At 42.8% G+C, this 24,869-nt stretch overlaps 3 protein-coding genes across 3 annotated transcripts; 2 read left to right on the forward strand and 1 right to left on the reverse strand.

Annotated features, from left to right (window-relative positions):
• Positions 1-58: 58 nt before the first annotated feature.
• On the reverse strand, positions 59-9,050 carry LOC111238043 (ADP-ribosylation factor-binding protein GGA1-like). Its single transcript, XM_022767423.1, has 17 exons — positions 8,999-9,050; positions 7,214-7,298; positions 6,638-6,713; positions 6,259-6,357; positions 6,022-6,145; positions 5,758-5,858; positions 5,573-5,653; positions 5,033-5,170; positions 4,835-4,916; positions 4,091-4,204; positions 3,856-4,005; positions 3,602-3,675; positions 3,286-3,473; positions 2,655-2,884; positions 2,342-2,511; positions 2,058-2,168; positions 59-1,428 (listed from the first exon to the last, which is right to left on the reverse strand). The coding sequence occupies exons 1-17, from the start codon at positions 9,039-9,041 to the stop codon at positions 1,318-1,320; spliced, it is 1,977 nt and encodes a 658-aa protein (XP_022623144.1). The 5' UTR covers positions 9,042-9,050; the 3' UTR covers positions 59-1,317.
• A 1,473-nt stretch (positions 9,051-10,523) lies between these two features.
• On the forward strand, positions 10,524-16,493 carry LOC111238101 (MICAL-like protein 1). Its single transcript, XM_022767501.1, has 15 exons — positions 10,524-10,666; positions 11,114-11,162; positions 11,326-11,467; positions 11,672-11,760; positions 11,869-12,008; positions 12,389-12,990; positions 13,248-13,293; positions 13,517-14,153; positions 14,331-14,453; positions 14,735-14,861; positions 15,232-15,322; positions 15,433-15,506; positions 15,795-15,909; positions 16,006-16,052; positions 16,142-16,493. Exons 1-15 carry the CDS (start codon positions 10,524-10,526, stop codon positions 16,264-16,266), a joined length of 2,550 nt encoding a protein of 849 aa, XP_022623222.1. The 3' UTR covers positions 16,267-16,493.
• A 723-nt stretch (positions 16,494-17,216) lies between these two features.
• Positions 17,217-19,482, forward strand: polr2f (RNA polymerase II subunit F). The gene is made up of 5 exons (XM_022767497.1): positions 17,217-17,354; positions 17,531-17,600; positions 17,729-17,859; positions 18,688-18,759; positions 18,890-19,482. The coding sequence occupies exons 1-5, from the start codon at positions 17,335-17,337 to the stop codon at positions 18,978-18,980; spliced, it is 384 nt and encodes a 127-aa protein (XP_022623218.1). The 5' UTR covers positions 17,217-17,334; the 3' UTR covers positions 18,981-19,482.
• The last annotated feature ends 5,387 nt before the right edge of the window (positions 19,483-24,869 follow it).

A 24,869-nucleotide genomic window follows, 5' to 3' on the forward strand; every position in this document is an offset into this window, starting at 1 on the left:
GTTGGTGAGTTTTCATGCGGCAGTATTACAAACAGTTTCCTACAACACGAGGTCACAGAGAAAAAAAAAACCTTTATTACCCATTTGGAATATTTTACCAGTGTTATGCTCATGCACATTGCACAAGTCAAATGTACACAACAGAACTGCCATCATTGGTATTTACAGAGCAGTTGTATTGGAGATTAGTGCAGTGGAATGTGACTGAGAGCCTGTGGGGAGGAGGAAGTGTTCAGCGTGGCTGACATGCATCGCAGACTGTTGAAACAAGTTGGACATGTTTGAGACGGACACTGTGCTCGAGCACCAGCGTGCCGCTCAGTTTGCATATGCTCAAGTGCATGATAATCAGTTTTACCCAATAAATGCTAAAATATTCACTTAAATCACAAGCTAAAGAAAAATGTAACTCATCCTACTGAATATATTAAGAATTTAAGGTTATGATGTAGCTGATGTGCATCTCAGACAATCTGCAGACCTAATATGACTGACATGTAATATGAGAAAAATAAATCCATCCAAAATTGCACTAAAATTCAAATAAAGTTAGAACTGCAAAATAGGCACATATGGCAGATAATACACAACTCTGATGTTACAGTAATTCTTGCTCTTTACGGAAGATGAGGGAAAAACAGGGAAACTACCATCAAAAAAATCATTCTCTGCAAATCAAGAAGTGGACTCAGTCATTGTCAAAGAAATAAGTGAAATTCACTCATCACAAAATGAACAGATGCCACAGAAAGTTGATTAAGTAGAGCTTTGTTTTGCAAACTAATGTGGCCTGTGTCTATGTAATGTTCATGTTCGTGTTCTTTCCCTCCTAGTGTGCTGGATTTTGCAAGCATTGTGTCCCGTGTTGGCAGAGCATGCAGAGGTGAAGGTAAACGCAACTGATCATGGATTTAAATTGACTTTGTGCCCGAGCTGCAAAAAGAAAAACCCAACAAAAACAAAGCACACCAAATGAGCAAATACCCACACTGTTGGTAGTTTTCCTCCTTCGAAGCACTGTTTGTTTAAAAAGATGACAAGACTGCAACAACTTTGAGGAAGCAGTTGCAGGTTTGTTTTTAAAGCAGCCACATACAGCAGACTAGACCTAGACATACATGACTCATTTAGAGCAAAGCATACGCACATTACACTGACTGAGCATGAGCTGTAATCCAGGGAAAACAATCAATACCAATCAAAGAAAGTACAATGTAATTACAAAGGAAAACGGGCTTATGCAGAGTGTTGAGTTGGTTTAGGAGGAAGCTGTGTCTGAAAGCAGAGAGTCTGTCTGGTTGTGGTTGTGTTTAAATGCTATAGGTTCCCCCACGTCTCCGGAGTAGGAAACTGTTCTAGACTGCCGCTCTCGGTGTGTTCCTGCTCTCCCATGGTGAAGGTTAGTCTGTACTGGAGCTGCACTTTCTCCTGAAGCACACACACACACACACAGACACACACAGACACACACACACGATAAGAGATGTGGACAGGTACATGGTGAAACACTCAGAGACCCTCGGATGAATGGACAAACTCTTGTCGTAAGTTACAAGAACCTCTCAGTGAGGGATAACTACAGACTAATCACAGCCATTACAATATGAGTTTCACAGCTCAACTGACCAGTGGCAGTAAAATTTGTCTTTCCCCACTCATTCTGTAATTTGTCACTTCATTTCTTTTACTTCTGATCACTTTTATAGAAAGCATATATATATATATATGCTATGAAAGTATTTAGAAAGCAGTGAAAGAAACATCACATTTAAAGGGACAGTTCAGGTGTTTTGACGTGAGGTAGTCATATATAGTCGGTACAGAGGAACACGTCACTCTGCTGGTCTGACGGTGCTCTGATCTAACTGGGAGTGCACTGATCAGAATCTACTGCAGGTAATGTACCGACTATATATGACTGACCTCACACAACCCCATGTCAAAACACCTGAACTGTCCCTTTAATATCAGACACTTGACAGACCCATTGATTTTCACCAAAGCAGCTTCATTTTCTTTTAAAGGGGACCCCCTGTGTCTAGATGGTTCAGTCTCACCTTGTTTGGGTTTGCCAGCAGCAGGATCTGTGTGACAGCAGCAGGAGGAAGGATGGGGTTGAAAGCTGGGAGCTCCGTTCCTGATGGGGGCTGTAGCTTCGCTGCCATAGACTACAGTTAACACATGAAAACAACATTTTTTTGTCTTTACTGAGACAGTATCAGTTGCAGTGGTGTAATAATAATGTCTTGCCTATATTTGAAGCTCTTATCAAAAATCAGCTTGTGATCTAATTTACTGTATCCAATGGGAGACAAAGGCTCTCAACTTTCTCACTGCTGACCTTTGGAGCTGTAGTCTCGAAGTTTATGTTGGTGACAGGGACGGGGGCCGAGGACAGCATGGAGATGATCACCACCAGCACATCAGGGCGAGACGGAGGCGAGTCGCGAGCAAAGTGAAAGAGAACGCGCAGACTGTGTCCGTCAAACACAGTCACAGGTAACAGACTACCTATGAAGAGAGAACAGAGTGATGGGGAGGGAGGGAGAGAGAGAGAGCGAGAGAGAGAGGAGAAGGGCATTTAATAAATCCATACAAATGCGCTCCCAGGCGTGCAGGAGCTTAAAGCTATCAAGTGACCTCAGTTTACTTACTGGGCTTAATGGATTCTAGCGGTACAAAAACATCAGTCAGGGAGATTTCAGCAGCAGGAGTCTCCGTGTGAGTCGGGGACATATCCAGCAACGTAGCTCCGAGGCCGGGCTGAGAGTTGAGTTGAGGCGCAGGATGTTCAGAGGTAAAAGTTGGGATGGGGTTTAGGGAAACGTGGGCCCCAGACTTGCTCTGGAGATCTCTCAGAGTTGGTTTGGACTGTTGCTTGTCCCTAAAAGCAGAAAAATCAACAACTCATCTCATCTCCACCGTTACATTTCACTCTGAGAAACAAAGCTAAAGGAGATACTGTTTGAATTTTTGAGCAGTTCAGTTTAAAGGTTTGGCAGTTTCAAAAATCTTCAGATCACTGCCTCCCTGCTGTACTTGGAAAATGGTATCAAGAGGCTGTTCTGCAGCTTTTAAAAGGAAAGTGAACTTTGTGAGTGTGAAAAATATCTTTCCTCCGACCTCCATTGCTCTAAATAGACCGACTGTCATACTTTGAAACAGAGCACGCCACACAGACGAGCACATCCAGTCAAAACTTAGAGAATATCAAGGCCATGTTGAGGCTGTTCCTCCTAGTTTAAGCAGCGATGCGACAGTGTTGGAACAGTGTTAGTTCAATACCATTTGACCTGCAGGCCCTCTGGAGGCAGGGACTGCTGCAGCAGCGTCTTCCCCAGCAGGTCCAGCTCGTCCAGGGCCGAGTTCCCCGGGGTGGAGCCAGAGGAAAGGGGCTGAGAGTGGGAGGGTGGGTCTGGACTCAGGAGGAGACTGGGTGCTGCGGGGGGGTCTGCGTCTATGCTGTCAGAGGACTGGAAGTAGAACGTGTGTGAGCAATTACGTTAACAAACACGACTTTCAGAACAGATGTCAGTAATCTAACTGATACAAACTGGACACTGGAGCATCACAGTTGTGATATAATTCTCCCTGCGCTCACCTGGAAGGAGTCCCAGGCTGTGGAGTCCTCAGGCTGTGAGGGGGGGTTGGAGGTGTGCGTTCCTTCACTTAAACCTGTGGGATGCACAAAGAGTGGCAGGAATATTTAGAGATAAAATAACACAAAGTTTTTCTCTCTGCAATTTAAAGCTGGACATGTTCTAATATTCCTCAGAGGGAAGTCTTGAAAAATTCTGTTTAATTCAACTAACAAAAAAAAAAAAAAAAGGTGTGTGCTGTCTGACATGCTGTTACCGAGTGACATCAGCTCGTCGTCAAGGAGACTTATCCCCATCTCCTGTGAGGGGGCGTTCAGGCTGTCTGTCGGAGTGGGAAATTCTGGGAAGGATGGTGGCGACTGGGGTGACGTGTCCAATCCCGACAGATCTAGCAGTGCTGTCCCTCCTCCAAGACAAAGACAAAGAACTACTAAACGATCGACATTTACGAGGCGCTCTCCACGTTGGTTTGTGTTCACTGCTTCACCCACCTGTTTGTTTCTGTGCGTTTAATGTGTTGTTGCCGTTCACTATCTCCCCCTTCACCTGCTGTTTGTAGAGGTTGATGACCGTAGTCAAGCTGTCGTTGGCCTGCAGGATCTCCGCTGTGGAAACACAGGAGAAACAACAGTGTGCTGTGAGTAGAGAGGACACAGTTTAAGAGGTTAATATCACGATTATAGGGACCAAAGTTATCACAGTTATTGTTAAAATGTGCTGAAAATGTTCAATAAGTAATAAAACACAACATTTCACCGAGTAAATGTTTGAATTTAAACATTAAAATAATGTCCAACACATCTGAGACACAGGTTTTTTAACAGGTTTACCTGCTAAAAAACGTATAAAACTTATAAAGACAAACCTTTATACTCGCTACTTTGGTGTAAAAAATCTCTGGTGATGCCACGTTTTGACACTGATGCAAAACAAACCCATGTGAATTAAAATAACCACAGTAATCGGACACTATAATTAAAATTTAAATTAATTAAATTTTAAAAACGGTAATTCTAACCATCTGTCTTTTCCACTGTGATTTAGTGTGAAACCGCTTCATCTCTAGCTGAGAGGTAACAGTCATTTAACACTGGCATCAGCTCTCCATTACAAGGTATTATGTATTCTATATTCATAACAAATATATAACATATGGAACAAAGAGGCCTGAGTAATGTCCACTGCCTTTTACTCTGCTTGATGTTTAATGACAGGTGAATGAAAGTGACACTCACCCAGAGCCTCATCGTTGTCCTCTGTGTCACTGGCCAGTCTGAACAGTGTAGGTCTCATTTTCTCACAGCGCTGGTACAGGTCCTGACCACGCACACACACACACACACACACACACACACACACACACACACACACCGAATGAAATGCTTGCAGCTCAGGCTACATGTGTAAACACAACTCAACCGTCTGAATCTCACCTGTATGAGTTCAGCGTTGCTCTGATCGCTGGCTGTGCTGTCATAGTCCTGCAGGAGCTGAGTCAGCAGAGCGACGCTCTCGTTCACCTCCTGAATGGCGTTCACCCGCTTCGACACCTTCTCTGCCCGCCTCTGGTCCTAAGACAGGCGGGACACAAAATCTCAAACGCGTGCACGTGTGTGAAATCATCATAAATGCAGAAGAACAGCGGGTCAGGGAGAGGCCGTTAGAAAGGTCCAGGGTAAGAGAAAAGAGCTGCTGCACTGCCCCTTAAATCAGGACAGATTTCCTCTGAACTCCTGCTGAATCACTCTGACAGCGACACACAACCCCCCCCCCCCCCCCCCCCCCCCCCCCCCCCCCCCCTCCCCCTTTTTTTNCCGACCCATTTCCTCATTCAGTTAATGTTCCTGCCATGAGTGCAGCGCTCTGATATTTTACTCTTTTTCTTAGAGACCACACACACAAGAAGCAGCAATGAAAAGTGGCAGTGTAGTTAATGTGTAACGGAAAAAGTGCAATTTATAAAAGAGTTTTACCTCTTGGACCATTTCCTTGATGAGTTTGTTGGCGGCCTTCAGGTCCTCGGGGTGCGAGCTGTTCAACAGGCGAGACAGCATCTGACAGCCAGAGTTCACGTGGTGAGATGTGAGTGAACAGTCACATTTTCATTTAACTACCACAGTTGTATGAAATGTGTTCTGCAACACTTTTTGATGCTCACTTTGGACTTCTCCTCGTCCTCAAAGATGGCATTCTTGGGTCTGGGTGGAGGAAGGTTCAGTAGTTTGTCCGGTGGCAGCTCTGGGTCTTGTTTGATAATACCTGATTTACAAGCAACATGAACAAGAAGGGCAGTTAAATGCTTGTCAACATTTCTTATCACTTTAGTTGTTAATTGCTATTACTACTTAAAGAATCCTAAAAATGAACCTGAGCTGCAGGTTTAGGGTTTTGTCCATTAGTCTGAAAGCAGAAAGACTCTCACCTTGTTTTTTCAGCATCTGATAAGCATCTGAGATCTTGGCCTCATCAGGTAACCCCAAAGTCCAGCTATAGATCAACTCCAAAACCTTCTTTTTTACTGGCTCTGGTGACCGTGAGCCCAGGTACTGGGTGGGGGATTGAGAACAACAACAGTGATTTACACACACACGTCATACAATAAAAAATAAAAAAATATCTGAAACATATAGAAGCACACAGAGGAAATCTGAAGTCTTACCTTTGGAGAAACTACTTTGATGAGTTCATTAAGAAAACGGAATTTGCCCACTTCATTATGAAACCTTTTCCCGCAATTTTTCATACACGTCTCCAAAACCTTATAATGAAACGAAATAAAAAAATATATACATATAAAAAGAAAAAGAAAACAGCGGTTCTCTAACAGGAACGCCACTTCAGACGAAAGTTAGAATATTGCAGCAATAAAACGTCTTTAAATTGAATTATTTTTCATATCAAAACATAAACAACTTTGAATAAAACCTGTACGATCTTATTCTGAACTGATGGGACACTAAAACTTTGTAGTGAAAACCAGGAAACATCACTACAGAGGCAACTGATCATTACAGATGCGGGTTCAGATCTGAACTCACCAGCAGGGCTTGCATGGCCTCCCACTCCTGGGGAGACTGGATCTTGTGGGCCAGGAGCCTGGTGGCCAGCTGAGGACTGAAACACAAGTCCCAAACAATAGTGAATGTCCAGGCTGGACAGTCTGTATTTATCATTGGCTTCTTTTAACCACTGTAATCATAATGAGGGATTTTAAAAGAAATGTTTTTAGTGTTTTCATGTTTACATGGACAGTGATGAAGTCAGTTTAACCCTGGAATGATTTCTGAAATAATTGAGAGTAACTAGTGAGAAATGTCAGGATTGTTTAATTTCCTAAACAGACAACTTCACATGGCTTTTTTTAATCTCTCTTTCCAGGCCTATACGTATGTTCTGCATTAAGCACTTAGATGTCTTCAGGTGTAACAAGCAGGTCGTGAACTGAATGTTAATTTACATTCACAGTTCAGTTTATTTAGCAATTTAGATTTTTTTCATTAATTTTAAATTAAGCAGAGAAAAACGGCCCAAGTCAGATGACTTGAACTTGAATCAGCAACAACCAGAACATAATGTCATAATTAAGGAATGAGGCACAAACTCTCTCCTCTTACCCCTCCAGATCATTGTTGAGCTGGTCACAGAAGGCATGGATGCTGCTCCAGTCTGTGTCTCTGTTGAGTGGGTTTGTGGCTCTGTCTGAAATGTCAGCAAATGGGATGTCAAACGACACAGATGTTATATTAGAACACATGTCGATTACATGTATAGAATACGTGTTGTAAATACTTAGGTCTCTGGTTGGATACCACTCTCTTTTAAGACCCACGTGGAACACCTATCAAACAAACTAAAAGGTCAAAATTGGATTTTTGTGCAGAAACAAATCATGTTTCTCTTCAGCTAGTTGAAAGACCATGATACAATATACAACTCTGTCTGCTCTGGATTATGGTGATGTTGTTAATGTATGCTTCTCCCTCCACACTGGAACCTCTTGACTCCGCGTATCACAGCGCACTGCGCTTCATCACATTGCGTTTTATACAAAAAGGTGGGAAGGTCTTCCTAAACACATAGAAGGGAGCAGCGCTGTATGTTGTTTATTTAAAATGCTCTGCTGCAAAAACTACCATGTTATCTCGGCTCTCTGGCAACATTTAAACAAAGCACTTACAACGTCGGGTCACAGGACATTTTAGCCTTAACTGGAACTCAGAAAAACTGGTTTCAAACACCACGCTGCACACAGACAGAATGAGCTCCAAAAAAAGTTGTACTTGTGTAAATACAATCTACACATGTGCACATGCTTTTTTCATGTGAGGGTGCATGGTGTTTTAACTGCCTCTTTGTGTGTATAAATTATATGTGTGTTTTTGTAAACAGGTCTCTTAAAAAGAGAATACCTGTTTAAACAAAGGATTTAATAATTATAACGTGTCTAGGATTTTAGTTGCAGCAATGTTGTGATATTAAAAGCACATTTCCCAAGTGTTAAACTTTACATTGCAATACAATTATTTATCTTAACTTCTTCCACTGAGTGAAATGTGACTATCTCTAATGCATCTTTTACTGTCTCTACACTCAGGTGACACCTGTCACAAACTAATGCAGTCTATTTGTATCAACGAAGGAAGACAATGTTGGAAACGCCTCTGATTTCAATGTAATGCAATTAGACAAAAGTTTTATATTTGTCAGATTTTCTGTTTGTTAATTTTAAATAGGAATACACTGGCAGTTGAATGCAAGTTGTAAATGTCTCTTTTAGACTAAAAAATTAATGATGCCTTCAATACTCATACCCAAAGTATTTTTCTGTCAAAAAAAAATTCACGATTTTTAACGTACAGAACTTGAACTAAGCACGCAAGACAGTCAACGAAGGCGTACAGGCTTCCTGAGTGACTCCGTGATTTAAAATTCATTAAGTCTGTGCCACATAACCCCAGCAGTCACCGCGCAAAGAAACACACAGGGCAGGTGCTAGCAGAGTGTAACGTTAGCTAGCTTGCTGTCGGGAGTCGTACTGTGTCACTGTCTCGTCTCGAACTTTCTTACGAGACCGTAGCTTTGCCTTAATTATAATCTACCCACTATGAGTAAAAATGGGGCCGCCGTGATCGTGTCGCCCACCGCCTTGTTGAGCTATAGAGCCGTAAAGCTAAAGCTGCACCTGGGCTGTGTTGTGTGTTGACAGCTGCCAGGCACAGCAGCTCCAGAGAGCTAGGTTAGCATCCTGGATGTGACGGCAGGGTCCGAGTCCCCTCCGCTGGGACACGCGCCGCTGTGGTGAGCTGTCATTTCGTTAAAAACAACTCACGGATTATAATTTGTGAGTGTCCGGGTCTCCAGACAACACCGGCTCAGTAAAATAAGTTTAAAATACTCACTAATACGAGACTCCAAACTCTCCGCATCGGGCGGTGCAGCCATCACTGCGAGATTTATGTAGTGCGTCGGTCTCGCGAGGGACGCATGGGCACGTAGAGGCAGAAAAGACGCAGAACTTGAGTGAATAGAAAGGACATTAACGAATCAAAGGCGTGGTGGTTTTGAAATATATTTGTATATTACCTTAATTTTGCCTAATTTGCATATATAAAATATTCTTAAAGTGTATGCCTTAACTAAGCTTAACTACACTTCCTGGTGAAATAAATTAACACAATAACAACGTTTAGGCTACATTTTATAAATGAACGTCTCACCACAGCTGCATATTGTTCGTCCTAATTATTTTTGTGTGTTTCATATGCCATAACAACAGCCACAATGTCAATGTAAACATCATCAAATACAGCATTTTAACCGCAAATGAGATTATAACGTAAAGTTGAACGGGAATAACCAGTCTAGCACATGAATCTCTATGACCAGAGAGCTACGTCAAGCAAGAAATCAGAACCAACCGGAAGTTAAATTCCTTCAAAGTAAAAGTAGGCAATTTAGTCGGTGTGGCCATCAGTATAAATAAATAAATTAGAGGCAAATTACCGTTATTTTAGTGTTAGCCCAAAACATGTGGCGTTTTTCTCGAGTCTGCTCGACGTGTTAATGCTGCTATAGTTTGCCAATTAATGTTTTATTCAACTTGACCGGACGTGCCTTTTAAAATGGCTTACTTTACAGATGACTAAGAAACTGCCTGAAATTAAGATGGATAATATTACAAAGAGTGTTGTAGCCAATAAAATGAATATGCTCACAAAACAAATCAAGTGATCAAAATAGGAGTGGGGGAAGGATTGAAGCATTTTAACGAAGCTGTAATGCATCTAGGTTTTGATTATATATTTATCTGTAACACAGTAAGTCTGTCATGTCTGCTTGTCACCAGAACCCCCCCCCCCCTCCTAATTATAGAGAAGCACCAGCTCTGTGTCGCCCTCCAGTGGCAGCTATTGTTCATGTCACTGACTGTGGAGCACAACAAGGAGCACTACTGCAAGTAACGGGACGAGATTGAAATTAACAACCTTTCTAACAAGTTGACCAGAAGTCCTCGAGGCGCTGCAGATGTTTGGACGACAGCTGAGCACGTTCAAGGAGCTCGGTGGTGGTTTGTGGTGAACAGTGACACTGAGGAGAACCGTTTGAGACTGAAGTTGTGTCTGGAAGCAGTGAAGCAATGTTAAACCGCTTTACGTGCACGGATAACTTTGTGTTGATCTGAAACAGCAACATAACAAGGGGAAGAACACCACTTCCTTCCTGTTGCTTTCACCAACGCGACGCACACGTTTGGCTGCAGGTTAACTCAACAACAACAAAAAAAACTTGTTGCTATGCAGTGTAGTAGATGCTCGTTTCCTGTTTTCTCCACAAAACCAAACCTTGCCTTTCCTTTTATTTGATCTCCTCTAACTCATTAAGTGCCATGTTCACCCAGCCCACATGTCTAATCCCACACAAGCAATGGCATCACCGAGGGCTCTGCGAGAGTGGTGCCGCGACACATGCGCCGGTTACCCCGAGGTGGACATAAAGAATATGTCGGCCTCATTCAGAGATGGACTTGCATTTTGCGCCATCATCCATAAACACCGGCCTGACTTGATGTAAGTAATCCCGTGGTTTCTTAGACCTGTGCAGCCTCATCCTGCTCCGCCAGGTACACAAGCACAGTCAGGTGTGTTATTTTCTCAGTAGCTACAGGTGTGTTACATTATTTGGACATTTCCTCACACTGTAAGTGTTTGTCCTTGTCTGTTTTTGGTGTCCTGCCCTGAGATTTAAAAGTCTTCTTGACTGTGACCACCATGCTGTGTAATCTGGACCTGTTGTACTCTGTTGGACTAATCTCTCCTTTCCTTAATCTCTGTCAACCTTTTCTTGTCCCATTAAATGGGATTAGTCAGTTTTTTTTTACCTTTTACAGTCAGCGATTGAACCAGGGTCATCTCACAGTAATCTCTGATCATGAGCTGCACCTGGGCAACTGTTTTCTTTTGATTGTTACTTTGTCTTTTCATCGTCATTTAATCGATCCCTCCGTTTTCCTCCAGTGATTTTAGCTCCCTCTCCAAAGATAATGTCTATCACAATAACAAACTGGTGAGTCATTTTACTCTCGTGTTCTGCACACATAAGCCACAATGCAAGCATGTCTCTTTCATCTCTGTGTTTGGTATTTATCCATCATTACTAACGCAGAAGACACTGACACGTTTTCACAGTCATCTACCTTTGCTCCGTGCTTCTGTTTCCTGATCTGCAGGCGTTTGAGGTTGCAGAAGCAAAGCTGGGCATCCCTGCATTGCTGGACCCAAAGGAAATGGTTTCCACCAAGGTGCCCGACTGTCTGAGCGTCATCACCTACCTTTCGCATTACCACTGCTTCTTCAACAGGAAGTCTCATGGTGCGTGGTCTGTTACAGCCATTTATCAGATGCTTTTATTCAGTTTCTTGCAGTGAGTCAGAAGAGGTGTATCCACTATCTCCACTTCCCTTATGATTGTATCTGGGCTCTTTGCATTCACCCTTCCTCTATTAAAATGAACACAGCACATTTTCCAACATGAAGTCTGTGCTTCACTTTGCATGACTTCTCTTGACTTTGCAGCAGGTCCTGCGAGTCTGAGGTCATCACACGTCGCTGTCTTAAACAATCTCACCAAGATCTCATCCCCCGATGGTCTGAAAGTCCTGAAGGTAAACACGGTCATTGTGACACACACGTGCCTGTTTTCACATTGCTCGTTGTCGTCTCCAGCTGCTGGATTAACAGCTCTCAGCTGAGAGTTTCTCTTCTCTTTTCAGAGCGTCACTCATCTGGAAACCAGTGACCATCATTTATCCAACACAAGGCCGCGGGCGGTGTGTAATCTGTGTTTCAAACCCGTCCACCTCATACAGAGACATTTGGTCGATGGAAAGATCTACCATCGCAGCTGTTTCAGGTAACGGCACCGTTCACACGGCAACAGCAGCTTCTTCTTCTGCTTCTCTTAGCGTGTGGATCCAGACACGTCCAGGCCGTCTAGACCCGGCTGAGACAGACTGCAGCTCACACACAGGAATGCGTCTCTAATGTGTTTCAAGTGACCACATGTTTGACCTCCCTGCTCACTTCTGATTATATATGACATATGACATCTGTCTGCACTCGGCCACACAGATTGAGAAAATTACTTTTTTGTTTTGTTTTGTTTTATATTTTTAAATGGTTGGATTTTCTTCTGTACGTTTGGATTATAATTATTTTATTAGTTGTTTTTTTTTCTGTGAAAAGGTGTGAAAGATGTTTTCACAGCAACACATTTCATTTTTTGTCCTTCAGGTGCAAAGTGTGTCACAGCACTCTCTTACCAGAGTCGTACACACAGGGAAGTGATGCCGGCTCGTTGATCTGCACTCACCATTTAACAGACAGTCAAAGTTCTCGTGTTGACCTCGGGCAACAAACTGGATCTACTGACAGTCGTCCACAATGTAAATTTCAGGCAGGTTATTTATCTCTCAGTGGATTGGCCATCAGCAGCGTCCCTCATTACACTAAGAAAACAGAGTCACAGGACAGACAGGTTTGTCAAACAGCAGAGATGGAGGGAAGAGAAAGGTGGGAGAGGAGCAGAGAAAACAACAAGTCAACTGTCGCACTGAAGAGCACGGCAAAGAAGCCAGCACCTCCTTCTCCTCCTCGGCCCAGCGTTAAAGACGGGACAGCCGCAGGAGCTGGGTCTGCACCCGTCCTGTCAGACGGCAAGAAGGAAGCAACGGAGACTCAGCCGCCGTCTGAGCTCTCCTCGCCGTGTGTGCGGTCGACAGAAGGAAGTGCTCAGCCCGTCCCAGCACCCAGGAGAATGTTCGACTCCCCTGTGGTCCCTGTCCCTGCACCCAGGGCCAAAACTACCCACGCAGCTAACGGCTCACCTGCTGCAGGTAAATACACACATTGTTGTTTTACTGCATCTGTTTATCTATCTGTCAGTCTGTCAGTCTGTCAGTCTGTCTGTCTGTCTGTCTGTCTGTCTGTCTGTCTGTCTGTCTGTCTTTCTGTCTGTCTGTCTGTCTGTCTGTCTAGTTCTTGTTTTCAGTACTGTCTGTATCATGTACGTCTCCTCTCTTTCATGACAAAGTGAAATAAATGAGTGAAGCCATTTTTGCTTTTCTCTCTCTCTCTCTCTCTCTCTCTGCAGGCAAATCGACCAACCAAAGTAAATCTGCCCTCGGTTCATCTCACATGTAAGTGCACACAAAGAGTCTGTCTTTTCTTTGCCGTCCAGGTCTCTTCTGTATTTCACATCGAGCCATATCATATATTATCACACATTTCTTTTTTTAAAATGTGTTTTATTTTGTAATATATCACAGATGCATAACAACATAATAATTTCTGCTTTCCTCAGAAGTCCGTCCTCACTCGTGCAGTCACCTCTAACACCACCTCTTGTCTCTCTCCCTGCAGCACCAGCCCGACCGCTGGCAGCCCTAAAGTGAAAACCAACCACCCGTGGATGGCCATCGTCCATCCCGGGCCCTGGACGCAGCTGCCTCCCGCCCCGGCCCCGGTGCCCACTCCTCGATCCAAATCTCTCTCCAACCTGCGGGGGTCCTGGTACAGACCAAAAGTAGCCCCTCCCAATCCATTTGCAGAGGACGTGGATGAGGACACTCAGGCGGAGAAGTCTGCGCACCCCACTGAGTCCTCGGAGGACGGTGGCGGTCGCACGGAGGCTGCTGCCATTAAATCTGAGGACAATAATGTAAAACCGCTGGATAAACCCAGTGAAGCAAACAGACCAGATGTGACTGAGGCGGGTGGAGCTGCAGGACGTGACCCGGCAGAGCGAAGGAGTGCAGTGACTGACACAGTGGAGGCTTCCATTGAACCGGCTGCAAACACAAGTCAAATGGATTCACATGCTCTGGGTGAAAATGGAAGCACAGGTGTCTCACAGCCAGATGTGACTGAAGCGGCTGCAGGTCGCTTTTTACCCAAGAGTCTTTCTGTGCCGGTTATCACATGTGTCCACTCTCAAAGGTCCTCAGTGCCTGTTGGTGTAGCAGAGGCACAAGAGTCTGTCACATCATGCCAAAGTAAGGTATGACCAGAGTTTAAGGCTAATTAATAATAATGAAATCTAACATGAACACATTCTTTTTATCGCTGCAGTCACAGGCCACATGTTTTTATAGAAAAAGGATGTTTTATCACTAAAGTAGACGTAACAATCATATTCTGCATAAAAACACCCACAATTTTCTTTCCATGTTCTCAGCCGGCCTGCAAAGAGAATCCCTTTGATCGGAAACCTGCAATATCCAAATCAAAGACTTTCCAGGACCTCCCATCGAGACGGGCTCCTGCCCCGGGACATGGCTTCCCACTCATCAAGAGGAAGGTACAATGGCTGACTTTAAACCTCAACAGGCGATACATGTTTGTACTAATTTATATTTTTATTGTTCTAAATACAAATTGGCACATTGCTGCCCCATAAAAACACAATCTGAAGTTTTGCCTCCTTCATCTTCAGCCTCCATAGAAGGATTATTATTTCATTAGTTTTGTCTACACTGATTATTTTAGCTGCCATCGTGTCTCAGGTTTAGTCATTAGTGGTTATATGTAAATTGTTCTGGTGTAAATAAATCTGTACGTGGTTCTGTGCGTCGCTGACAGGTGCAGACGGACCAACATGTTTCTACAGAAGACCTGCAGACAGAGATGGGAGAACTGGATAAACATCTGGAGGCGCTGGAACAAAGAGGAGTGGAACTGGAAAGACATCTGAGAGACTGCAAGAACGGTACGCCGGATAAATTTACCGCCGCAGAATCGCTCAGTGTCGTCGGTGTCGTCAGTGTCGTCAGTGTCGTCAGTGTCGTCAGTGTTGCGGTGTCGTCAGTGTTGCGGTGTCNTGGAGGCGCTGGAACAAAGAGGAGAGGAACTGGAAAGACATCTGAGAGACTGCAAGAACGGTACGCCAGATAAATTTACCGCCGCAGAATCGCTCAGTGTCGTCAGTGTCGTCAGTGTCGTCAGTGTCGTCAGTGTTGCGGTGTCGTCAGTGTTGCGGTGTCGTCAGTGTGCATCAGTGTCGTCAGTGTCGTCAGTGTCATCAGTGCGGCAGGGATGTCTTTGTCTCTGCTTTCACAGTCCGTCCTTTTTTATTTCAGCTAAAGACGAGGAACGAATGCTGATGGAGTGGTTCTCTCTTATCCACGAGAGACACGCTCTGGTGCGCAGAGATACGGAGCTGGTTCACCTGTAAGTGAACGAGACAGGCTCTTTGCTCTGATAATGAGTTGTATATGCCATTATTTAAAAATTAGGAAGCGAAGTTTCATGATTTTTTTTATTTTTGTGTATTTTCCCAGGACAAAGCAGAAGAAGTTAGAGGAGAGACAGGCAGATGTGGAGTATGAGCTGCGATGTCTCCTTAATAAACCTGGTCTGTATGATCCTGTGTGTCACTTTTGTCAGCTTACTTTTCCTTGAACATATAATCAAATCATTAATAGGTCCAATATTTCTAGTCTAACTCCTAACCGTAGCTTTTTTTCTGCAAGGTGCAGCAAAGCAGAAGTTTATTATTATTACTATTGTTCTGATCTGTGAGTTCTGCCTTCTGACCGGAGACCTCGCTGCGTACAGGCTCTTGAATGTGGATGTAGTGGAAAGGAGTTCTTTGTTTTGGTTCTTCTTATTAAATGTTAAACACTGTCGTCTGCACATTCAGAGAGCGACTGGAGTCAGGAGGATCGAGGTCGAGAGCGGAAGCTGATGGACGAGCTGGTCGCCATCATCGAACAGAGGAACCAGATCGTCAGCAGCTTGGATCAGGACAGGCAGAGGTGCGAAGGAAAGAAACAATACAATGCACGGTGCCTTCACATTCATAGATTTATTATGTTGTAAAGTAGAAATTGAACTTTGTTTTTTCTGATCAGGGAAAGAGAGGAGGATGAGCTCTGGGAAGCCTCGCTGAAGAATAAAGGTGAGAAAATAACTTCAAAATGTTTCTCATGTTGTGTGTCTTACTGAATTGTTTTAAAAATGATAATTAATTGTGTTTTTTCTCCTCAGAGTTCCAGAAAGAGGAACTAAAAGAGCTCAAGAAGTCAAAAGGAAAGTTCAGGCCCACAAAGGTTTTTAAGCTGCTGAACCATAAAGCAGAGAGCAGCAAAGACTCCTCAGACAAAAAGAGCTGACGCACCGTCACGACTGTAGAAATGTTACTGACACGAAACTCTCGTAGACAACAAACTCATTTGTACCTTTAGATGATAAAAGTGTTGATATTTCTTTTACCACAGAAGAAGATCATCATATGAAAGATTAGTTAATGAAGACATGTCTGTGCAAATGATTCCGTGTTATGTTCTCTTCCTTGTTCATCTTTACTTGCCATATCTGCTATATGCAACCAGTATTTATGTTTCCTCATTTTATTACATACTTGTTTTAGTTGAAGTATGCAATAAATATTTATTTGTGAAAGTTCGATGTCTTGTCTGTGGAGACGAAGTGTGTATCTTATGATTAACCAGCTTTTGTTTTAACCAGTTTTTTGAGATGTCATTTATCTACTGTGCTGAAAAAGTGCATTTAAATTCACTCAAAACAGTCGGGTAACACCAACTCGTCTTGAGTTGTTTGATGAACATATATTTCTCCTTGCACATTTATCAATGTAGATATTATTTCCATTATCGGTTTAGTTGTTTTTCGCTCTTTAAGTGATGAAAGCAGATGCAGAAGAAAAAGAGTTAATCCTGGGGAGGACTTTTTCTGTTCTATGACTTCACAAGCTCTTCAGAAAATTCCTTTGAAATTTTGAGGGCTGTGTTCTTTTCTAAATACTGTGAGGATATGGAGAAAAATATCTACACATTACTGATGGTTAACAAAGAGGATTAGCTCATTTACCAACTGTAAGCAAGTGCGTCCACAAGTTTGTAACCCAATATAAGCAATAGGATGTAAGAGGGTGGAACAATAGGCTGTCTAATCCACGCCACCATGAAAGAGACGAATACATTTATTAACTTACACCAAAAAATGCCAGCTTTAATATTTTCCTGACACGTTCTCGAAAATAAGCGGAACGAAACACAAATGTTCCGCTTACGCACCCGGAATATTTTCCAACACACCGAGCGGCCGGAAGTCGGAAGGCCATCGCGCTCATGTGGGTTCATGTTGACAACAAAAAGTGTGTTAGAACATTTTCACTAGTAATAATTCACAGAGGGCAGATAGGGGCTTCAAAATAAAACATGTCCGACAACGAAGACAAGTAAGTAACGACGCTCTGATTTAACGCGTTTTATTAAGCCGCGTATTTAAACAACACAACGTGGGCTAACGTTACAGCTAGCTAACGTTTAGCCAGTTAGCTAGCAGAACTGCCCTTTTCTAAACTTTCTCTGGATGTCTGGTCTTCGTCATAACTGTATTTTGTCTCATTTGTAGCTTCGATGATGGAGATTTTGATGATGCCGAGGAGGACGAGGGATTAGATGACCTTGAAAACGTGGAAGATGTAAGTTCTTCGTTTATTGTCAGCGATTTGATCTTGTTGTTAGCGTTTTCCCACCGGTTTTCTATGGTCGTGTCATTTGGTTAATATTCAACGAGTCCAAACCTTGTTTACTTTGCTCTCGTGAGCAGGAAGATCAGGAGAACGTGCAGATCCTGCCGGCGGGAGAGGGTCAGCAGGCAAATCAGAAGAGGATCACAACACCATACATGACCAAATACGAGAGGGCCAGAGTGCTGGGGACACGAGCTCTGCAGATAGCGTGAGTAATGATATGTGAAATAAAATCATATTGCTATGTGTGGTTTCAGTTGGAATGATCTTTTTTTGCGTTTAATTTTCACTTAGAAAAAACATAATGAAATGATGTGATTTTTGTTGCGTCTTGTACCAAACAGACATGTTTACATGTTTTGGCACATGTGGAGAGTATGATTTTTAGCCTGGAGCGTCTCTTTAGAGTAAAAGAAAGTGGATCCTGAGATTTGGATGTTGCTCTGGGCCATATTGCGATTTGTATTATATTTTGATCAGTTGCGCAGCCCTACGTGTGAACAGACAGCGGTGTGTCCACACTGTCCTGATGTTTGACTCTTCTGTACACACTCGTTTACACTCCTGCCTTCACTGTATTATGGATGTATGTCACAGAAGGGGAAGTGCTCTGTGTGAGGACAGAGTTGTTTTCTGGATTACTACTGTGTGATAATTGTACATACAGGTGTAAGAAGCAGCACCTGAGGGAAATGAGTTGTCACCAACAATTCCTTAAAAATGTCTCGTGTGTCCATTTCTTGTAAAACCACAGATAAGCATCTCTAACATTTAATCTGTACTGTACATATATACAGTATACATATATATTACATATATATTACATATATACATATATATATATATATACACTCTGAGCTGTTTTGTCAAAAGTAACATTTGAGTGCATCAGTATCATTCAGCTTAAATTGCCGGGAAAAATGGACTTTAAAACCGAAGGAGACAAGGACAAAGGAGGCAGCTTTAGTAAGTAGTCACTTACATATATCATTTAGTATTTACCACTCCTGTCTATCTGCTGGCTTGTTTTCCACAGGATGTGCGCTCCGGTCATGGTGGAGCTGGAGGGAGAAACAGACCCCTTGCAAATAGCTATGAAAGAGCTCAAGTAAGTAATCATTTTTATCGTTTGAAATTATCTGTTATGCTTTAGTTTATTTTTGTTATTTAAAGAGGATGTTGAGTTTCTCTGTATTTCCCAGTGTTTTACTGTGACCTTCGCTCGTCTCCTCCAACAGGAGCAGAAAGATCCCCATCATCATCCGCAGGTACCTTCCTGACGGCAGTTATGAGGACTGGGGTTGTGACGAGCTCATCATAACTGATTAAACAAATGATCCAGTCTGCACTGACACAACAGTCTGTGCTGTTTCACACTCTCCGTCGTACCAGGTCAGTCAGCTGCACAAACCCGGGGGAGTCCTTAGACTGACGGCGTCATCACCCACCTGCTCCTACCTTCACCTGAAACACAAAATGGTCAGGTGACTGTGAGAGCTGGTGAAATATGAACACATGAAATGTTCCAAACAGACACTCAGAGAACCGTGAAAATCTTTTATGTTGATGATCCTTCGTCTGAATAACCGTGAATTTAACTAAAGTGAAATTCAGACTTATTATCCACCGTACTTCCTATTTTAACAGCTGCATTATAACAAACAACCACAAGGGGGAAATGTATCTTAAGGCAAACATTTACTCAATTTTTTTTTTTTTACAAAATAATCCTGTGTTGTAATTATTCCATCTATTGTTTTGAAGGACAGAGGTGATTAATGTAAAATAACTGTTTTATAGTTTAGAATAAACTCTTTTGTATGAACAAGCACATCTCATTCATGTTACTGAAACTCACACTCACAGAGGTTTGTAATGACTTTCGAAGTTAGACTCTGGGTTGTTAATATCTGTGTTTAATCGTGCAATAAGCCACTTACACCTGAACAAATGGGAAATAACTGCAAGCTTGTTATTTAGTTGCCCCTGAACCAACATTATATGATACTGATGATTCTGCTAAATCACATTTCAGCCTCAGAAGTGATTAAATAATTCTTCCATTGAGAAAAATAAACTCTCTACAACACAGTGCAACAGCCTGAGGTTAGCAGCAGCTTATTAAAACTCACAGTCTTTAGTTTTTGCATTAACTGTTGGAGATTTGGGGGTTTTGTATTGACTATTTAATACTATTGACTAAATATCCTCTTAGTCGTCTACATGCAGTATGTCAGCTGTTCACGCTGCTAATGCAGCTTTATGTTGCGTGGCTAAAGTTATCATATACCACAACATTCCCAAGTGGAGATGTGTGTTTGAGCTGCAGGCGACTGTAAGAGATACAACAGCCGCCCTACAGGTGACTCTGCTTATGCTGAATACCAGGTGAATATTGTGATTTCTACAGACGAGATTTCTTACAAAAACTGCATTTCTGATGCATCTGTCAAAGCAAACTGCAAAAATTATATTACAAGTGAGGGGGAAAGTCCCACAATCAATCCATGCTGCTGCAACAATGGCAATCGGCTTAAAAGACTCACTCCTGAACTTTATGATTTTTATTTCTCCCCTCTGTCTTTGATAACTAGTGTGAAAGCCTGACAAACACACACATGCACACAGCAGCCAAACAGTCGGCGTATTGTTTCGGGGGAAACGGGTTGTTGCCCGGGCAGAACGAAGCCCGGTGAGCGCTGGAAAAAAGAAGGGGGCTGAAAGTTTGTGAGAAAGAGAAGATTAAGAGTTTTGTTGTAGAAGAAGCTGCGTGATGATACTCCAGCCTCTGGTGGATGGACGGGTGGATTATAAACTGTGTGTGTGTGTGTGTGTGTGTGTGTGTGTGTGTGTGTGTGTGTGTGTGTGTGTGTGTGTGTATGGCATGAATGTAAAGACATGGAAAATGATAAGAAATGCAGCAGGATGAAGCCGCATGTTTTCCTGTGGTGAGAATAAAGCCGAGAGGATCCACCTCACACACGTTATAAATGCCATCAGCAGGAAGCCGGTGTGTCCTGGTGTCTGTTCCTGTGTGTGTAGCCACAGTTGTGTTTTTGATTTCTGAAAGAAAAAGAGAAAAACTGACTTAATCTGTGAGACTTTCTGATTGGAGGAGACAGCGCCTCGGGGTGATGCTGCTCTCCTTTCATGGGGCGGAGGGGGGAGGGGGGCAGCAGCGCATGTGACACTCACCAGCACCAGCCACAGTGAGGCCACCATCAGGTCGCCCTCACCCCAGCAGGGTATGACTCATATCTTCTGACTTGTGCTTTTGCTCATTCCTCTCTTGATTTACTCGTCTGTCTTTATTTATTCGTCCTGTGCGATCACGGCGAGCCACACGTTCCATCTGTCTCCGTGCTTCTCATCGCTTTTTATATTTATTAATCTTCTGCTGTTCTTCCAGTTTTAGAACAGTGGTCATCTTACAACCATTACTGGGTTGTGATCTGTCTTTTTTTTTTAGCAGATTCCTACAGCACAATGAATTGTCTTAAATCACATTCAATTCTTCAGATGTTGAATGTGATTTTTCGGAGCCTCTTTGTAGCATTTGGTGCGACATGAGTCCAACTTTGTAGCTGCTTTACATTCGAGCTCAGGATCGTTTAATTGTGTCTTTGTGAAGATAATAACCACATGAGAACATTTAGAAAGAACAAGTTCCTTTTACTTGCCATTTTTAAGTTGGAAAAACTTCACAAATGAAGTAAACATAACTAACGTTTACATAAACTTAACAAGTAGATATAAAGCCAACATAACTTAAAACTAATTATTTATTTAACTCGGTTTCCTCGATTATTATTTTTTTTAACTGAGATGAACTTGGAGGATCTCCTGCTCTGACACCTGCTCTGACTTTGTTTGCAATATTGAATTTAACTCTACTTCCGTCTGCTCTCTGGTTAACTTTCTTAATGTTTTGAGGGTTTAATCCCATTACAGTTCCAACCTGAAGAGAGTTAGTTTTTTTTCAGTGGATGGGTTGAGTGTGGAGGAGGATGAGGGGGAGGAGGGGGGAGGAGGGTAGTGGGGGTTTGCAGGGTGTATGTGCAGAGAGTGTATGAGAGTCCCTTTGTATCCTGGTGAAGCTACAGGCCAGGCAGTTATGGGTAAGGCTCCCTCATTGCCCTGTTTCCCTCCTCCTCCTCCTCCCCCCTCATCCTCCTCCTCCCCCCCGGCTCCCGTTTCAATGGCCCTCTTTGTCTCTCCAAAGTATCACACAGCCGATTAAAGCGAGGGAATTAGGAGTCAGGCTTAACCTGCAACACACACACAAACACGCACACACATAAATGCACACTATAACAAACTTGAAATATGCATATAGGCGTGTACCCCCCCCCCCCCACCCCCCTTCTAAGACTGGATTAGTTCAAGTTCAGAGGAAACTTTCAGCTGCAGAACGTGAATGTGGATCTGAGGACAGTCCTGCCTCTATTGTAATACAACACATGAGCCTCAGTCACCGCCTGCACATGCAACGCACCGTCACTCGTGCGCAGCTCACCTCTGCTGATGGTCAGTGGTTGGTCTGTGGCTGTGAGCTGAGCCGCGCGGTGCAGCTGAAGTGAATTAACCGTTAGCTGAACAGATTATGCCGAGAGCGTGAGCGGGCGCTCGAGCCGTTAAGATGCCACAGAGGCGCGCGCTTCTGTTGTTTGGTTGTAATTAATAACGAGAAGATGAGAATGTGTCCCTCTCATAAACCGCTGGAACGTTTCCGTAATTAGTTGTTTAAAAATGAGGACGTTCAGCTTATTGTTTGTTATCATACTGCAGTTATTATTCAGATCAGGACCTTTCATTTCCATTATTTGCTCCGTTGTGAAAATGTTTCAAGAGGCAGACTTGTATTAAAGCGGGAATAATAGCTTTATTTCAAGTGAGAGTCAGAGATCATTAGTCATCATCACATGTTTAGGCTTTCGCTCCTGCTGTTATTTAGCAGTTGTGTTGCTGTGCTGTGCTGGCAGCTGTTACACAAGACTGGAAAGATTAAATACTAAAACGGCAGTAACAGTAACAGTCGAGAGGTTTCTTCAAAAAAAAAAGGAGAGAAACAATTCACTGCGCACACAAACATAAAACAAATATAAATAGGAAATGTAAAATTCAAAGCAACATTACAGATGTTTCACGCCTGGCAGGGAGGAGGTGAGATGAACTGGAGGTAAAAAAAAATAAAAAAAAAGTTACATCAAAATGTGCTTTAAGCGAAAAAAATAAAAAGAATAAAGTGAATTAAAACAAGCAGTGCTGCATGCATATGGTTCAGACATGTGTCCAGTAGTGATGAAGGATAATTTCAGCGATAAACATAAACACAAGGCAAATTAAATGTTTCATCTTTTTCACTTCCTCAGATGGAGAATAAGATCAATGAAGTGCAGTTCTGCTCAGGAGCTGAGACGTAGAAACAACATGTGGAAACACGGGAGAGCAAAGAGAGAAAAAGACACTGTGACATAAAAAAACAGATTAGCTTCAACAAAGTACAGCCTGTGTTCAATGTGTTAGTAACAGATATTATTATTATTATTATTAGGATAAGGCACATTTTTTATTTAACATTAGGTTGTGTTAAAACGTTTTATCTCCTGGAGGCTTTATTCGCTCAATCTCTGGCAACTGTTTCTCAGTACTGGCATCACCCACACTGACACTGTCTTCAAATTGTGTTTTTTAAAGAAATTTAAATTTAAAAAAAAAAAAAAAAGATACACAACTACAATAAAAAGAAATGTGACATTTCACATTGAATACTGTTCTAAAAAACAAAAACACACTTTAAACGACACAGGAGGGAAGAGGAAAGGCAGTGGTGCAGGATCTCAGTGGAGATTATAATGGCAAATAGCACATGAGAATTAATACAGTCAGTTCTTTTAAAAATAAAAATAAAAAAACTGCAAAAGCTTCTATTATGTAATTCTATAACATATTGCAACCGTGGTCAATGAAAACAAATGACCCAAGTATAAATAGATTTGTCTTTTATCATGAATGTTCGACACGAAAACGTCCAAAAAAAAAACGACTTAAAATCATCACACTCATCAGTGCCTTAGAGAAAAAAAATAAAAAACTCAACAGAAACTTTTGACACCAACACGTTTTTTAAAAAAAAAAAAAGTCACATTGGAGAAAACGTGGACAGCTAAGAGAAGGCTAGCTAGCTACATAATGAAAGGTAGTTTTGAGTGTCGTGTTGGGAGAAACATCGGTTTCTTCTCTATGTAATAAAGTTTTGGTCTCAAAACTTTGGTCGTTTTACACACAGTTCGTATCAGAATCCATCAATATAAAGAACAGTTTGTAATTTCAAGTACTTTTTTTTTTTTATAAACCATCCTGATAATAAGTCGTTTCACTTCCACGGCTTTTTATGGCATTTTTTTTTTTTTTTCATGGCGTATACAAAAAGGCATTTGAAGTGAACACAGCACAATCAATCATTAAGAATTAAATAAGGGACCGATGTGCCTCAGAAACCAACAGAGTGCCGTCAGTGTTTGTTGTATTGATTTCCAGAAGCGATACAAAAACTAACATCTGTCCGATGAAAGGTCGCTCAATCTTGCCTGAGAAATAAATGGGCCACAGCCAAATGATTTGGCACTCCTTTCCTCTGGCACAAAACAAAACAACAACAAAAACATTTCATATAGACTGAATCCTGCTCCCTCTCACTCACACCCTTCGTTACACAGGTCATGGTTATATATATTCCAGATGTAGATGTGGGTATTTCTCTGTGTGGGGTGTGGACTACAGTGAAGCTTCCTCAGAACCGAAGGGGAGACGATCCTTTCCCGCCTGTGAACTCTGTCGCTAACCGTGTTGTTCGAAGTGCTGCGAGAGATCGAACCTGGAACTCTGCGGTGAGTGTTTTTTTTTTTTTTCTCTTTGCACCGTCAAAGTAACTCGCTCTCTGGCTGCTGACGCTGCGCGCCCCCGAATTTATCAGCCACGCTTCACAAGCTCCACGCTTCACGCTCATCCCTGGGCCGTGACAGCGTTTGTGCGCCTGGGCCCGGGCAGAGCGGGGTTTGTCCCGTCCTGCCTCCCCAGCCTCCTCCCCTGGTGCTTGCCCACTCCCCCCAGCCCAGACCACTCTGACCTCCGATGCCACCAGCGCTGCAGCTGCTGCTGCTGCTTCTCGGGTCTGACGTGGGGGCTGAACCTGCACCAGTACTCTCTGGTCTCGTT

This window comes from Seriola dumerili, unplaced genomic scaffold (genome assembly GCF_002260705.1).
Source record: "Seriola dumerili isolate Sdu_G_001 unplaced genomic scaffold, Sdu_1.0 BDQW01001191.1, whole genome shotgun sequence".
Classification (NCBI taxonomy): domain Eukaryota; kingdom Metazoa; phylum Chordata; class Actinopteri; order Carangiformes; family Carangidae; genus Seriola; species Seriola dumerili.

Excerpts from the sequence above, each read along its gene's own strand:
- LOC111238101 (XM_022767501.1), top strand. The coding sequence starts at position 10,524 with ATGGCATCACCGAGGGCTCTGCGAGAGTGGTGCCGCGACACATGCGCC. Across the intron at positions 15,323-15,432 it reads GATACGGAGCTGGTTCACCT|GACAAAGCAGAAGAAGTTAG; the intron begins GTAAGTGAACGA and ends GTATTTTCCCAG. Across the intron at positions 15,910-16,005 it reads TTGGATCAGGACAGGCAGAG|GGAAAGAGAGGAGGATGAGC; the intron begins GTGCGAAGGAAA and ends TTTTCTGATCAG.
- polr2f (XM_022767497.1), top strand. The coding sequence starts at position 17,335 with ATGTCCGACAACGAAGACAA. Across the intron at positions 17,355-17,530 it reads ATGTCCGACAACGAAGACAA|CTTCGATGATGGAGATTTTG; the intron begins GTAAGTAACGAC and ends TCTCATTTGTAG. Across the intron at positions 17,860-18,687 it reads ACACGAGCTCTGCAGATAGC|GATGTGCGCTCCGGTCATGG; the intron begins GTGAGTAATGAT and ends TGTTTTCCACAG.
- LOC111238043 (XM_022767423.1), bottom strand. The coding sequence starts at position 9,041 with ATGGCTGCACCGCCCGATGCGGAGAGTTTGGAGTCTCGTATTA. Across the intron at positions 7,299-8,998 it reads GAGTTTGGAGTCTCGTATTA|ACAGAGCCACAAACCCACTC; the intron begins GTGAGTATTTTA and ends CTGACATTTCAG. Across the intron at positions 5,654-5,757 it reads AGGACGAGGAGAAGTCCAAA|ATGCTGTCTCGCCTGTTGAA; the intron begins GTGAGCATCAAA and ends TCTGGCTGTCAG.